Source organism: Vombatus ursinus, unplaced genomic scaffold (genome assembly GCF_900497805.2).
Source record: "Vombatus ursinus unplaced genomic scaffold, bare-nosed wombat genome assembly UNPS02000582.1, whole genome shotgun sequence".
In the NCBI taxonomy this organism is placed as follows: Eukaryota; Metazoa; Chordata; class Mammalia; order Diprotodontia; family Vombatidae; genus Vombatus; species Vombatus ursinus.
This window is the reverse complement of record NW_020940360.1, coordinates 36,484,181-36,500,147: the sequence shown is the minus strand read 5'-3', so window position 1 is coordinate 36,500,147 and position 15,967 is coordinate 36,484,181. Positions and strand designations below refer to the sequence as shown.

At 37.1% G+C, this 15,967-nt stretch overlaps 1 protein-coding gene across 3 annotated transcripts in view; it reads right to left on the bottom strand.

The window, feature by feature from the left end:
- ARMC2 (armadillo repeat containing 2) overlaps positions 1-15,967 on the bottom strand; it is a 157,076-nt gene that overhangs the window by 121,147 nt on the left and 19,962 nt on the right. For all 3 annotated transcript variants that reach the window (XM_027856463.1, XM_027856471.1, XM_027856478.1), the window contains exon 4: positions 12,620-12,779. In XM_027856463.1, coding sequence (XP_027712264.1) covers positions 12,620-12,779 — 160 coding nt within the window. The remainder of the gene's footprint in view (positions 1-12,619; positions 12,780-15,967) is intronic.

Sequence of the window (15,967 nt, the reverse complement as noted above, 5' to 3'; positions counted from 1 at the left end):
GTCAATGTCAGGACTGCCAACGATGGCTAAAGGTGGTGGCCCCTACAAAGCCAAAGTGGGGAGGGGGATAAAAGAAAGATTCTGATGACATGCTTCATACAACTTTGAGGCAGAAGGAGCTGCAAGGACTGTGAAATCATAGCAACAAACAGACCAGCCTGGAGTACAGCCAATAGCGGTGTCTCCAAATAGGACACGAAGGATCAGAGCTGCCCAAAACAACAGGCCCTTCCAACAGAGTCGCTAACTGGAGAACGAATTACTTCTTAGAAAAAAAAAGTCTGTTAGGAACACAAGTGCCTTTTCAGTCACACTCGGACAAAGTGTACTAACCATCACCTGGAGCATTTCTGGGTACATGAGGAAACACTTTATACAGCACTCTATCTCAAGAGGTCAAAAATAATAAAAACCCAAGTAATCTTCACACCAATCTTCTGTAAGAATGCCAAAAACTGTCAACCCTATTTTTAAAAAAGAAGTGCACTAAGGGATCAGCATAAAGGGAAATCCCCCATTATTACATCAATTCCCAGAGCACATTTAATAATGTCTTGCATTTATATGGAATACAGGCTGTGATTTCATTGATCTAGGGAACTCCCAGTGAGGAAGCTGCCTCTAGCAATGCAAATGGGAACCTTCTCTGCAACTTTTAGTCTTGGGTCCCTAGGACACTGAGAGGTTAAGTAACTTGTCCAGGGTCACAGAGTAAGTATGTCAGAAGGGTGACTAGAATCCATGTCCTCCTGGCTCCTAGGTCTGCTGGCTCTATTGACAATGTTTTGCTGCCTCGTTTTCTTAAGACCTTATAATTCAAAAGGCATTTCTACATCCTTTCTCTCATCCTCCATTCATTCTCTCTCTGGGGTGTTGGGGGTGGTGGCAATAGTACAGCTTATTGGGTAGCATGGTGACTTCCTCCAACTATGGAAAAGGGAACAAAGTAGAATGAGGAACAGAAACATACCTCCCAGAGGATGGGGTCTGTAAGTCTCCTGGAGAGGATAGTGTGTATGTATGTATGTATGTATGTATGTATGTGAATGTGTCTGGGCTGTTCTCAAGGACTGGGGAGCCTGAAGACACTCCTTTCCTTTCCCACTCTCAAGAGGGAGGCTCTCTAAAGCTAGGATAAGATTAAAGCCTGGCACCAAGCCCATGCCCTTGTACCATTCCTTGTTCCTGGGAATGACATCAGGGCAAGGGTCACAGGTCATTTCCACAACAGCACTGTGAGGCAGGTGGGGCAGTCATCATATGCATTTTACAAATGAGAAAACTGAGGCAGGGAAAAGTTAAGTGGTATGCTCAGCATTATACAACCTAATTGGAACTAAGGTTTCAATTGCTCCAAGTACAAGCCTGATTCTTGTGCCACATTCCTAGACTAACAGAATTCTAGGCTCTGGAATTGAAAGGGACCTTTAAAATCAACTAGGCCAACCTCTCATTTTACAGATGAGGAAACCCAGAGAAGTCAAAATAATCTGCCCAAAGTCACAGAGATATTAAGTACCAGAGACAGGTTTTCTGACTCTAAGTCCCTTTTCTACTGTAATACTCTACCTCTTATTCAAAGGTGAATATCTCTAATAAATGCTATTGGGCACCGGTTTAATGAAATTTGCCATATTTGGGTAGGCAAAATAATTGTTAGCTAGCTGGGACCCAGAAACTTCTCATTATAATCAGTGCCTTTTTTTTTTTTGATGCTTCACCCTTCAACATTGGTCCAGTTAATACAGTCAAATAAACACCTTCCCTTCTTTGTAACTTTAGTGTCATTCTGATGCTGATAATCAACATTTCCAAACAGCTCAAAGTAAAAGAAGACACTCAGTTTGCTCCACTGTGATCCTTCTTATATTACTCCACAAATGCACTGGTTCATTAAAATGGCCTTTAATACAGAACTGAGGGTTATGCACTTTTTTCTTCTTTATCCCTTATTCCTTTTCATTCTTATTTCTTCTTTATCTGTTGTTTTTTTCTCCCTTTTTGACATATGTTGTTCATATTTACATCTTCTCTCTGCATATTAAAATCTACCCTCTCTCCTTAATTATTTCTTACCCTTCATTCTCTCCTCGGAGATTCTTAAAAGAAGAAACAGGCCTTTAAATCTGCTCTGTGATTTCTCTACCACAAGTTAGTCCACATCAATGTTTTTTTTTTACACTTCTTCTACATAAAGACACCAAATCTGAATAATTCTTTTCTATCTCTCTCATATAGCAAGAGCAGTGCTATTTCCAATAACGAGGGCTCAAGAGTATAATGTACAGTCATGACAAAAGAAGTCAATATTAATGGCCTCTGCCTCTTCTTTTATCTCCTAAAACACAGGTAACAATTAGTCAAGAAGTATTTATTAAGCCCTTTTAACAGTGCCGGACCCATGAGAGTGGGGATACTAAATAAAAACAAAAACAAAAAAACACAGACAAAAGCACTGTCCCTACCTTCAAGAAGCTCACATGCTAACAGAAAAGCAACACGCAAACAACTACATACAGACAAACTACATGCAGGGTGGATAGAAGAAATTCAGAAAGATATTTTTCATAGGTTTCTGTGTAAATTTAATCTGTAAATATATCTACTTAGATTAATCCTTTTCTAAGCACTAATCACATTAACAAGTCAACTTTTCCTCACATAATGGACTGGTCCTTTAAGTGGTAGATCATATTTCAAACAAGATCAAACCAAGGAGAAACAGGTAATACACTGGTTGGTGTTTACAAGAGGCTGCCAGGGCAAAAGAACCGGAAAACAACAAAACTAGCATGGGGAAAGGAAAGTGGTGGTGATACTGGGACTGCAACAATTTGTATGTCTTCCAGAAGTCTCTCTCTGATAAAAACAGAAAAGTTTTAACATTCTTGACTTGCCTTGCAAATGAATTTATTCTTCGGAAGAGGGGGAAATGATGGGATGCTGCTATTCTGGACATGATTCAAACCAATAACTAAGACCTGATTGGTAAAGAAGAGATGATAGAGACCTTAAGAGGCAATGAATACGTCATCTTAGAATTTAGGATACATAAGGAAGGGAATGTTGGCCACAGTCTATATGTACCCTAGTCTTTAGGAAAACTTTCAAAGAGTTCAGATACAGGCTAGGTAAGATTCTATCACCGGATACTTCAGCACAAGGATTTTAAACTTAGAATCCATGGTTGAATTTCAGGGTTCCATGAATTATGATGGGAGGAAAAAAATGCATCTTTATTACAACATGATTGGTTTCCTTTGTAATCCCATATATTTTATTTTGTACACTCAAAAACATGATTCTGATTGGAGAGCCATAGGCTTCACCAGTATGCCACAGGGATCAATGACACACACACAAAAATTAAGAAACCCTTGTTCCATCCACTTACAGGCTTGGGGCAGGGTACAAAGACAGGGTTGGGCCCAAGTCAATAGCTCAGACTTCCAAGAGGCCAAAGAGTTTGGAGAAGGAAGAGGAGAAAGAGTCATGGTATCAGTTTCAGGAAAGATTACAAGTTTGTGATGGATCTGAGTAGACAGAAGGAAATAGCAGCTGAAAAAGCATAGTACACTACAAAAAGGCCTTGATTTGGAATTAGGAGATCTGGATCTTCAAAATTCCAACCCAACCCAGTATTTACTCACTGTGGGATCTTGAAGAACTCCCTTCCCTTCTTTGGGCTTGTTTCCTCCTTTGTAAAATAAAGAAGTTGGACTAGATGATCAGGGGTTCTTAACCTAGAGATTGTGTATTTATTTTTTAATATTTTGACAAATGTACATCGATATAGTTGGTTTCCTTTATAATCATTTATGTATTTACTTTATGCCTTTTAATATGATTCTCGGAATGTGTCCTTAAGAGTAACAGAGTGCCAAAAGAATCCACAACACAAAAAAGGTTAATAACCCCTGCTGCAGAAGAAAATTTGGCTCGGGAAAAATGGAAGGCTTACCATCTTGGTGACTAAGGTGTAATTTATTCTGATAAGGAGGAAAAAGAAAATATTTATTATATATACATGTATACACACACATGCATGTATGTATACACACACACACACGTGTACACGTGCATGTATATACAGGTGTATATGTGTTTCCATATATGTACATATACATATATGTTACATATATATTTATACACATACAGAGTGGCATTGCCATAGATTTCAATAAAATATATGAAGTCTCTCATGATATCCCTGTGGAAAAGATGAAGATGGGTAGACTGGATAATATTCAAATGGATTCATGATGTCTTTGATTCAGGAGCTCCCTTCAACACTGCAGATGACAAACTATCCCTACTTGTCCATCTTATTCAACTCTTGTTCTTGTCTTCCAAAAAGTAAACCACTAAGGGTCCACATGGTGGAAGACTTTCTGACTTTCTCCTGACCTCACAAGGACACCAGTAAATCACTCTGGTTGTCTCAGCACACTCTCATCACATGAGTAGTCGTTTTCTCCTCCTCTCATAGAATTCCTTGATAATATCTTTTATTCCTCGTCTTCTAAGAGGTCCTCACTGGTTATATGCTATAGCCTGCTCACATCTACCATATGCCTCTTCATTGCTCTCTGTGTGACATTTACTTTTAATTCTTTGAAGATAGTTGTATTTCAAATCTTATTGCCATAGAGTGACTCTAGTGGAATGTTGATATTAAAAACATGGGCCTTTGCTTTCGTGGGAAGCTTGGAGTAAAGGAGCTTGCAATTTCCCAAAAAGCAACACAGCTCATTTTCTTCCTCTTGATGGGCCAAACTCATCCTTCTATACTCTGTCCAAGACATACATGCTGATGGACAAGTTCTATAGAGTATCCAAATGCGTGGTACAACTTGGGAAACTAAGCCAAGATGGTGGATTAGAAGCAACCCAGTTGAATTCTCTGAACATCTCCCTCCAAAAAACTTTAAAATAATTCCTCAAATCAAATTTTGGAGTGGCAGAGGCAACAAAAAGTCAAAGTCAGACATCTGTCTGGCCTAATAAAATTCAGGAGGTCAGTGAAAACCAGGGTGGAAACCTGTCTGATACCAACGCTTGTGGCGGTGGCAGCCCCAGCTTTGGGGGCTCTCAGCCCACAGACGGAAAGGGTGTCAGACAACTCATCAGAAAGAAAGTACAGGAGACCCTTTGCTGGCACTGGATAGAAGTGACACTGATTGGCAGCAGTTTGGGGTCAGAGTTTCAGAGTAGAGAAGAACACTAGGGGGCTGACTGGTCACAAGGGAGCACGGGCCCTGGTCACAGTTCCAAGGCAAAAACAGCACTAGCATTTGTGGCTTCAGGGGACCAGGGCCAGTGCTTCATGGATAAACACCACAGCACAGACCAGTACATCAGTGTCCATACCTCTCCCAGGATCATACCACCCTGGAAGCACCTAAAACTTGCAGACTCCAAGAACTAGCTCTGAAAACAACAGCAAGAAAAAGTCTGAAGCTAGAGACAGTGCTTTCCTATCCCCCCCCCCAGGTAAGCAGAGCCCAACTTTAACATAAAGTTCAAAGTCAAGATATAAATTCAAAATAATGTGAAAACAGCTACAAACAAAACCTCAAAGAAAACTGCTAGTTGGAACCAAGCCCAACAAGAATTCCGGGAAGAGTTAAAGAAAGAGATAAGAGTAGTAGAGGAAAAACTGGGAAACGAAATAAGAGTGATGCAAGAAAATTATGAAAAGAGAATTAATGACTAGGTAAAATAGGAACAAAAAATACTGAAGAAAATAACCTTAAAAAACAGAACTGGCTCAATGGTTAAAAAAAAAAAAGGCACAAAAATTCACTGAAGGAAAGAATTCTTTAAAAACCAGAATAGGCCAAATGGAAGAGGAGGTACAAAAATTCACTGAAGAAAAGAATTCCTTATAAAGACCATGATGTTGGGAAAAACTGAAGGCAAAAAAGAAGAGGACAACAGAGGATGAGACAGATAGGTAGTGTCATGGAAGTAATAAACATGAGCTTGGACAGACTTTGAGAGATAGTGGAGGACAGAAGGACCTGGAACACTATGGTCCATGGGCTCATGAAGAGTCAAGACCAAAGAAGAAGAACAAGAACAAAAAAATTAGCCTAATGGAAAAAGAGGTGCAAAATCTCACTGAAGAAGATAATTCTTTAAAAATCAGAATTGGACAAGTGGAAGCTAATGACTTCATGAGACAACAAGAAACAATAAAACAAAGTCAAAAGAGTGGAAAAAAATAGAAGAAAATGCGAAATATCTCATCAGAAGAACAACTGACCTGGAAAATGGAATGAGGAGAGAGAATCTAAGTACTACTGTACTACCTGAATGCTACGATCAAAGAAAGAATCTAGACATCATATTTCAAAAAATTATCATGGAAAACTGCCCTGATAGCTTAGATCTAGAAAATAAAATAGAAATTGAAAGAATCTACTAATCACCTCCTGAAAGTGATCTCAAAATGAAAATTCTCAGGAATATTAATAGCCAAATTCCAGAGTTTCCAGATCAAAGAGAAAATATTTCAAGGTGCCTGAAAGAAATCACTCAAACATTCATGGAGCCACAGTCAGGATCACACAAGATTTAGCAGCTACCACATTATGGAATGCTTAGAATATGATATTCTGGAAGGCAAAGGAGCTAGCATTACAACCAAGAAAAACCTACCCAGCAAAACTGAGTATAATCCTTCAAGGGGCAAATGGACATTTAATGAATAAGGACTTTCAAGCATTCCTGATGAAAAGACCAGAGCTGAATAGAAAATGTGATATTTAAACACAAACTCAAGAGAAGAATAAAAAGGTAACATAAAGGCCTCAATAAATAAACTGTTTACATTCAGGGAAGATAATACATGTAAGTCCTAAGAACTTTATCATTATTAGGGCAGCTAAAAGGAGTTGACATAGACAGAGAGCATGGATGTGAGTTGATTATGTTGGAATGATCTCCAAAAAAAACACAAAAAACTGAAGGGCTGAGAAAGAGGAGTGTACTAGGAAAAGACAGGAGAGGTAGAATGGGGAAATTTTTCTCACATAAAAGAGGCATGCAAGGAAGAGCTTTTACAGTGAAGGTGGAAATGGGAAAGGGAGCAATGTTTGAACTTCATTCTTATTGGAATTGGTTCAAAAAGGGAAGACTATATGTACACACTCAGTGGTGTATAGAAATCTATCTTACGCAACAGGAAAATAGAAAATAGGAAGGGAAGGGGATAAAAGAAAGGTGACTTGGGGGAAGATAAAAGGGAAGGCAGATTAAAGAAGGCAATGGTTAGAAGCAAAATAGACTTTTGAAAAGCAACAAGATAAGAAGAGAGAAAGAAGGATAAACATAAGAAAATAGAATGGAGGGAAAGACAGTAATAATAACTGTGAATGTGAATGGTATGAGCTCATCCATAAAACGGAAGCAGAGAGCAGAACAGATTAGAAAATAGAATCCAACAATATGTTGTTTACAAGAGACACCTGAAACAGAAAGACACACAAACACAGACACACACACACAGAGAACTAAAATAAAGGGCTGGAGCAGAATCTATTTTGCTTTAGCTGAAGTATAAAAGGCAAGGGTAGCAACCATGACCTCAGATAAAGCAAAAGTAAAAACAGACCTAATTAAAAAGGGATAATCAGGAAAGCTGCATTTTGCTAAAAGGTGCCACAGACAATGAAGTAATATAAAAATTTTTTACAGTAAGTTTCTCTGATAAAGGCCTCATTTCTCAAACATATATTAAGTATGGAACTGAGTCAAATTTATAAAAATAAGAGCCATTCCCCATTTGATAAATGGTCAAAGGATAGAAACAGGCAGTTTTCAGAAGAAGAAATCAAAGCGATCTTTATTCATGGGAAAAAAAAGTGCTCTAAATCACTACTGATTAAAGAAAGGCAAATTAAAACAACTCTGAGATACCACTTCACACGTACTAAAAATGAAAAAAGCTGGAGGAGATGAGGAAAAAATAGGTACTCTAATGAACTGTTAGTAGATTAGTGAACTAGTCCAACCAATCTGAAGAATAATTTGGAACTAGGCCCAAAGAGCTATAAAACTGTACATACCCTTTGACCCAGCAATACCACTACTAGGACTGTATCCCAAAGAGATGGCAAACACGGAAAAGGACCTATATGCACAAAAATATTGATAGCAGCTCTTTTTGTGGTGGCAAAGAATTGGAAATTGAAACGACGGCCATCAGTTGGGGAATGGCTGAATAAGCTGCGGCACATGACCATAGTGGAGTACTATTGTTCAATCAGAAATGACAAATGAGGAAGTTTCAGAAAAGCGCGGCAAGACCTGTATGAACTAATGCAAACTAAAGTGAGAAGAACTGGGAGATTATTGTGCACAGTAACAGTAATGTTGTAATGATGATCAACTGTGAAAGACCTGGCTACTCTGATCAATATCATGATCCAAGAAAATTCCAAAGCACTCATAATGAAAAAAATGCTATATCCACTTCCAGAGAGAGAACCGATGAACTCTGAGTACAAATTGAAGTGCAATTTTCTCGCTTTGTTTTTCTTGCCTTTTAAAAAAAATTAATGTCTAATACGGAAATAAGTTTTGCATGATTTCACACATATAATTGATAACACATTGCCTAACTTCTCAGTGGGTAAGAGAGGGCGTGAGTGGGAGGGAGAGAATTTGGAAATCAAAATTTAAAAGGAACAGTAAAAATAACAAAATTTTTAAAAAGAACTGTGATCAACACAATGATCAAATATAATTCCAAAGGCCAGTGACAAAGATGGCTACTCATGTCTTGAATAAAGAGACGACAGACTCAAGAAGCAGAATTAGCCGTATATTTTCGGACATGACTAATGAAGGAAACTTTTCTTAAAAGTGCAAGTTTGTTTTAAATCTTTCTTTCCTCTTTTTTTTTTTTAGTTTGGGAGATGGAGATGGCCAGAAGGGATAACATCATACAAGCAAGACAACTTTATACATTGGATGTTGATTTTTTTATTCACTTAAAACAAACAGGAAAAACAAGCTCTCCATCACAGAGTTTTGCAGTTTTAATGTATAAGCCTCCTTTTCTCTTTCACATTGTATATGGAAATGCTTATTTAGTATTAATTAATTCAATAATAAATAGAGAAAATGGGAAAAATTTTAAAAGAAATTTGGGCAATTGGCATCCTTCATCCTGAAATGAATGATTAGGTTAAATTCTCTTAAGGGATAGAGATCTCTTACAGGAAACTATGCGATGTTCAAGGGTTTGATGTAATCAGTGTGATATCATCTCTAACACGGGTGTTAGGAGGCCCTCGTTATTCACAGGGAATCCCTCTTTAATCAGGAGTTCATGCTGGATCTCCTCTATCAAAGTGAACATTTTTTTATTAAAACATATATCTTCCTGTTTTATGCCTTTTCTGATATTTATCCTTAAACATGGTTATTTCTGCTATTACATAGTCTAAGAAATGTTTAATGATTCTCATGTAAAAATGGAAGACATCTTGTTGTAAAAGGGCCTACATGGTGACATTTTGAGCTACTAAATCAAATGTTCCTTTATAATCAACAAACGATAAGCATAATGGGATCTCTTATAATTCTTTATAACTTTCACTTAATTATGAAATGCTTATGATGTAGTCCACTGATGAAAATCACTCATGAAAGTCTGTTTCCTACTAATACCCTTATCAAGAAGGCCCTCAATTCATATATAGATATCTCTCAAAGATTTTACATAGATGGGAAAGTAAGTGTAAGTCAGGAATTATTGATATTCTCCTATAGTTGTCTTTTTTCAGTATCAATTAGGTTCAAGATTTTTTCCATATCTTTAGCATCTTCTCTTCCTCTAGATTATCTTGTCAAGCACTCAATGCCGTCATTATTGAGTTACCTCCAGCATTGATCTCCTCCATACACACTTGACCCAATCTTGAAGCTTTTCATGACATATTTCTTTAGAGTCATTTATATGTAGTATTAGCACATGCAGGAATGTGATGTTAAGGTTCAAGTGTGGTAGTTCCACTGTCCTTGATGGAGAGAACAGTTCCTTAAAATAATTTTTGCAAATCTTTTCTATTTTTCTTCTGGTGGCAGCCCTCTCATTTTTGTCCTTGAACTCTTTGAATGACTTTGTTTAGTTGGATTATTTTGCCAAGCTTTTTAAAAATCAGTTTTATCCTCCATTGTTTCTCCCTGCTCATAATCAACCATCATTTTTATTTTGAAATTTACATATAAGTTTATATTCTAACCTGGTGCTGCCTTTGGCAGTCATCTCTCCCCAGTTGGCAAGTAAGCTAGATATTTGCTGACTAAGGTGCTTTCTGAGCTCTTTTATTGTAGCAACTAATTTGCACTGATTAAACTGCTGGATAAAATTATAGTTGGTTATTTCTCTTTTCCATTTTCGATCACTTTGGTAAATAATTCAGGGTTATTTCAATTGTCTGTCTTATCTTTTTCTCATTACTATCCTTTCTTCTTGTTTTTTACTAATTCTGATGTTAACTCTGACAGGTTGATGGTATGAATGTACAAAGACAGCTGCTTCAGGGATAACTCCCACATCCATAGCAAGTCTTTTGCTGTTTGTTAAAATTTAATCTATTTTGTTGTTTATGATTTTATTTGGTATTCACCATATTTCAAGCCTACCAATTCTTTTCCTGAAGAAAGTATCTATGGTATAGGGGCAGGAGGCCCCTATAATTTACAGCTATTTAGCCTCCTTCATTCCTTCCTGGACTATGCTTTTCTATATACTTCCCTCACCTTTGCCCATCTTTACACAAACTCACCAAAGACTAAGCAGTAATGATAATGGTTGACATTTAAGATTTACAAAATGCCTTTTACAAACTTATTTCACATCAGTCCCTTTCACACACATTACCTACTAACCAAACCATCTATTCACTGTTCACCAAATCTAGCATCTCAGCTCCTATCTTTGTGCCTTTTCCTTGGTCATTCCTTACCCCTTAAATGCACTCCCCCTTCCCCTTTGCCCCTTAGAATCCTTAGCTTTCTTTAAGGACTTAACTCTGGCACCAACCCCTATGGACAAGCCTTTCCTCATCTCCCTAATTTGTTAGTGCTCTCCTGCTCTTCAAATTATCATGTGCTTATTTATCTGTATAAATACTATACACCTAGAGCTTGGTACAGTGCTTTGTACATAGTAGGTGCCTAACAGATGCTAATGAATGATCTGATTTGACCCTTACAACAACCTTGTGTGTAGATATCAGGAAGGTAATTAGTCCCATTTGATATATAAGGAAATTGAGTATCACAGAACTCAAATGGTTCTAAGTATCAGAGGAAGAATATGAACTCACAGTCCTCCAGAATCTAAATTCAGAACTCTATTAAGAGGATTCAGACTAGACTCAAGAGAATGTTGATTAAATGGATCCATTTCAACCTCGAGAGAGGCCACTGGTGGCGCACTCTTTGTCTTTGGCAATGTTCTATTCAACTTTTTTTGTTGATGAAGGCATAAATAGATTTTTATTAAATATGTGGATGACACAAAGCAGAGAGACATAGCTAATGCTACAGATAACAAAGCCAGCTACTATGATAAATAAGAGCTGGATCCAAAGAACCTCAACAAGCTAAAAGACTTGGCTGACTGAAAAGATAAAATTTAGTAGTGATCAATATCAAGTCCTGTACTTTTTTCAAAAAATCAACTGAATAAGAAAAGAAGAGAGGAAGACTTGGCTAGAAAATAATCCGTTATCAAAGAGACATAGGGGTCTAAATTTGAATCAGCAAAATGTCACAAGCAAAAGAACTAATGCTAACCCTGGGTTGTACTAATAGAAGTATAATGTCCAGATCAAAGGAAGAGACAGGTCCACTCTACTCTGCCCTAGTCAGCCTATGTCTAGAGGGTTACATTCAATTCTGGGCACCAAATTTTAGAAATAGTAATTGATTGCTGGAGTATGTGCCTTGGATAAATACTAGGATGGGGAATGAACTAGTAACGATGCCATACAAGGAGGGCTGAAACAACTATGGATATTTAAGTCTGAAAAGAGAATACAATCACATGAGAGCCATCTTCAAAAACATGAAGGACCCAGACTCATGGAGTAGGAGGGTTCAGATTTTCTTTCCTGAAGGCAGAAGTAGAATCAATGCGTAGGAGTTACAAAAGTGGAAATCAAGCTCAACAGAGGGAAAAATTTCTCTTAATTAGAGTTGTTTATAAATGTAATAGGCAGACTCTGATATGTTCAAAGTCCCCTCTCACTAGAGATCTTCATGTGACGTCTAAATGATTACTTGTAAAGAAGCATTTTGGCTAAGATTCATGATTTTGAAAGGGTTTATATTAGATGACCTTTGAGATTTCTTCCAGTCTTAAGTTTCTATCATTCTATATACTTTCAGTGCCAAACTCAGAGTTATGAATAGCCTATGCTGCACATGTGCAAAACATACAGATAAATAAAAGCACAAGTTCACGTCAAATAAATAGAATCTAAGATTCTCCACAACATCGAGGACTAGGAAAATTATCATTTTAAAAACAGCTTCCATGCACATTTTAAGAAACAGTTCTATCCTTAAGTTTTTAGGAACACTTAGATATTCTTACACTCATCAAGATGAAATATTTTGTCTGGAAGGAGATTTCCCTTGAATAAACGTGCACGGGCACTGCTTACTCTTCTAATCTTCACAGGGTCCACTGGAGGCTTAGGAAAGGAAATAGAAGCTTCATCTTCTTTAGATAAGGATGCAAGAACTTTAGGTTTCTAGAAGATTAAAAAAAAAAAAGAAGACTAAAGTCTTTCTGTCCAAAATACAAGTCACAGCCCCGTAGCCAAAACCCTCTCACAGTACATGGTTGCCACCCATGAACCTCCAAAGGCACACAGATTCTTGCTCTTTTAACATAAAGAACTCATTTCTTGGATTTATATAACTCCAGTTCTATTACTCACAGGTCATTCTTAAACATATTGAATATTTTACTTCTTTTTTTTTTTTTAAAGGCAATTGGGGTCAAGTGACTTGCCCAGGGTCACACAGCTAGTAACTGTCAAGTGTTTGGTCTGAGGCCGGATTTGAACTCAGGTCCTCCTGACTTCAAGGCTGGCACTCTATCTGCTGCACTATCTAGCTGCCCCTATTTTACTTCTTATTGAATTGTTTTGTCAACCTTTACTTACATACCAAATAGAATAATTATACACCAAATACAAACATAGTATATATCTGAAAACACAGATGAGGTCTGCAGGAGAACTTACCAAATTATATACTTTTGCTGGTGTTTATAGAATCTGCATTTCATATTTATCTAATAGTATCTCAGTTTTAGACTTAAAAGAAAGATTCACAGGAATATAATCAAAGTTACTACACATCATTTAACTGCCAAATCAATCTTTGTCCTCCCTGACCTCTTAGTAGCTTTTTAACACTGATGACCACACACCCTACCTGGATCCCTTCCCCTGGCATTTTGTGACAGGTTCTGTCCTGATATTCCTACTTGTCTTAACTGCTCCTTCTCAGTTGCCTTTGCTTAAGGATGGGTGAATCCCCCAAGGCTCTCAAATCTACACATCCAGCCCCAGTCCCACGACACCAACTACCTGTTGAACATCTCCAACTGTCATCTCAAATTCAACATGTCTTAAGAAAGAACTCAGTATTTTCCCTCCCCAAACCCTCCTCCAAATTTGCCTGTTTTCGCTAAGGATACCACCATCTTTCCAGTTGCTCAGATTCAGTCATCTGCAACACTCCTTCACCCCCCCAATACTCAATCAACTGAATGTCAAGTCTTGTTTTTTCTACCTCCACAATAAATCTCATATCCATCCATCAATTTTCCTTCACACAAATAGCTTTCAGCCTAATTCACATGCTCATTACTGCTCTCAGTCCCACCCAACCTTAGCCTCTAGGAATCCTTAGTTTCCTTTTAGACTCAGCTCATGTACTCTACCCTCCTACTAAAAGCCTTTCCTGATCTCCCCGGTTATTAGTATTCTCTCCCTCTTCAAATGATCTTTTGCTAATTTATCTGTATAAATGTTGTATTCCCCTTCCTACCCCAATAGAATATAAGCTTCTTAAGCTCAAGGTGTGATTTATCATTTGGTTTTTGTATCCCTAGCACTTAACAAAGTGCATTGTACATTTAGTGGGTATTTAATTAATGCTTGTTAGACTGGAAGAAATGATTCATTAACTAGCATCTCAGTCTTACCAACATGCTTCATGTAGCATTTTTCTAGGTCTCTGAAGTTCTGTGCTTACAAGTTTTTGAAGAGCAACATTGCTAGCAAGATATCAAAACAGTGAACAGCTGCTAACCCTTTGAAAGAAGAAGATAGCCGCATCCAGAAAAAAATGTAATATATAGCCCTAGTTCAGGTTCCACAACCCAGGACACAGCAGTACAAGGACATCTAGGGAAGATTCCTTGAGCCCATCTTTTTCTTTACCTTTTTTCTTTACACTTAAGTCCACTATTTGAACGAGTATTAGTGGGTAATACAAAAAGCAAGTACTTAGAGGAATTTTCTCTAATATTAAATTATTATTATAGCTACAGTTCAGAAACTGAGGTCTAAGAGCAATATCAGAAATAATTATAAAACATTGAATGAACAGAAAGTACTGAAACTATCCTTGTTTTCATTGTTCCTTCCTCAAATAATCCAAGCAAAACTTAAATATCCAAGTAAACTGAAGGTTACCCTCTAAAGGTGATAAACTTAATCTAATCAGTGCTCCTATTACTCTACACATTTCTGGTCTGTTCTTTTGGAATGGCCTTCATCTGAGGCCTGGTCTCATTACTTCAGTTATATCTTATTTTTGATTGCAAAATCCAGTTTCATCATCTACCTTGGTCACCCACATTATTCTCCAAACTTGGCTCTGAACTGATCATTTCCAAAAAAAAGCAAATCTATTCTCACAGGATAAAAATTCTGCACCACTGAGGATATTTAAAAGAACATACTGTCATGTATAATCTATATTAAACTACTTGCCTTCTCAAGGAGGGAAAAGAGAGAAGGAGAAAATTACTCAAAGTTTTCTAAAATGGATGTTCAAAAATGTTTGTTTACATGTGATCGAGAAAAAATTAAAATAAACATACGTACTAAAAATAAAATAAAATAAAGTGCTGTTGGCTTTAAAGACAATTCTAAAAAAGGAATTTGAAAAAATTTTGAAAAACAGAAACTTTGTTGGATTAAGTGTATATAACCTTCCCCTTATGCTCCCCCCCATCCTCTTACACATACACACACAGAGATGTCTACTTTGAAAGGGACAAGACTCATTTGGATATATTTACGGTGTAGTTGATTTTTAAAAAATCAATCCTATTATTTTAACTCCTTAAAATGTGTGGTAATGTACACAAAAATGTGACTTAGACCCTGAAGCAACTGGTTAAAAAAAAAAGGCAAAGAAATAGCTTCAACATATAATTATGAAGATGATCTATTACTGGAAGATAATCTTAATACTCTAAATCATAGATGTAATGTCATGGAGGCATTAGCAATATGCCTTATACATATAGTGAGTGCTCAATAAATGCTTGTTAGATTGGAAGAAGTGGTTCCATTAGCTAGTATTCAAGTCTCTTCTGTGGCAGAATAGAAAGAATAATGAATTGCCAAATGCCACTTACAAGCTGCTTGACTATGGCAAGTCCTTTACCTACTCTAATCCTCTTTCTTCACATATAAACTGGGGATACTTTCACTACCTGCTTCAGCATCTTATGATAAGGAAGACATTTTATAAACTTTAAAGTGCTATATAAATAATGAAGATGGTACAGTCCAGTTCCACAACTGCTCTAGCCTAACCTTTAAGATTTATTTCAAACTACTCCCTTTCATACAATCTTTGTTACAGTCAACTTGCAGTTTTCAGACTTGACATTCCACCTCCAACCTCAATG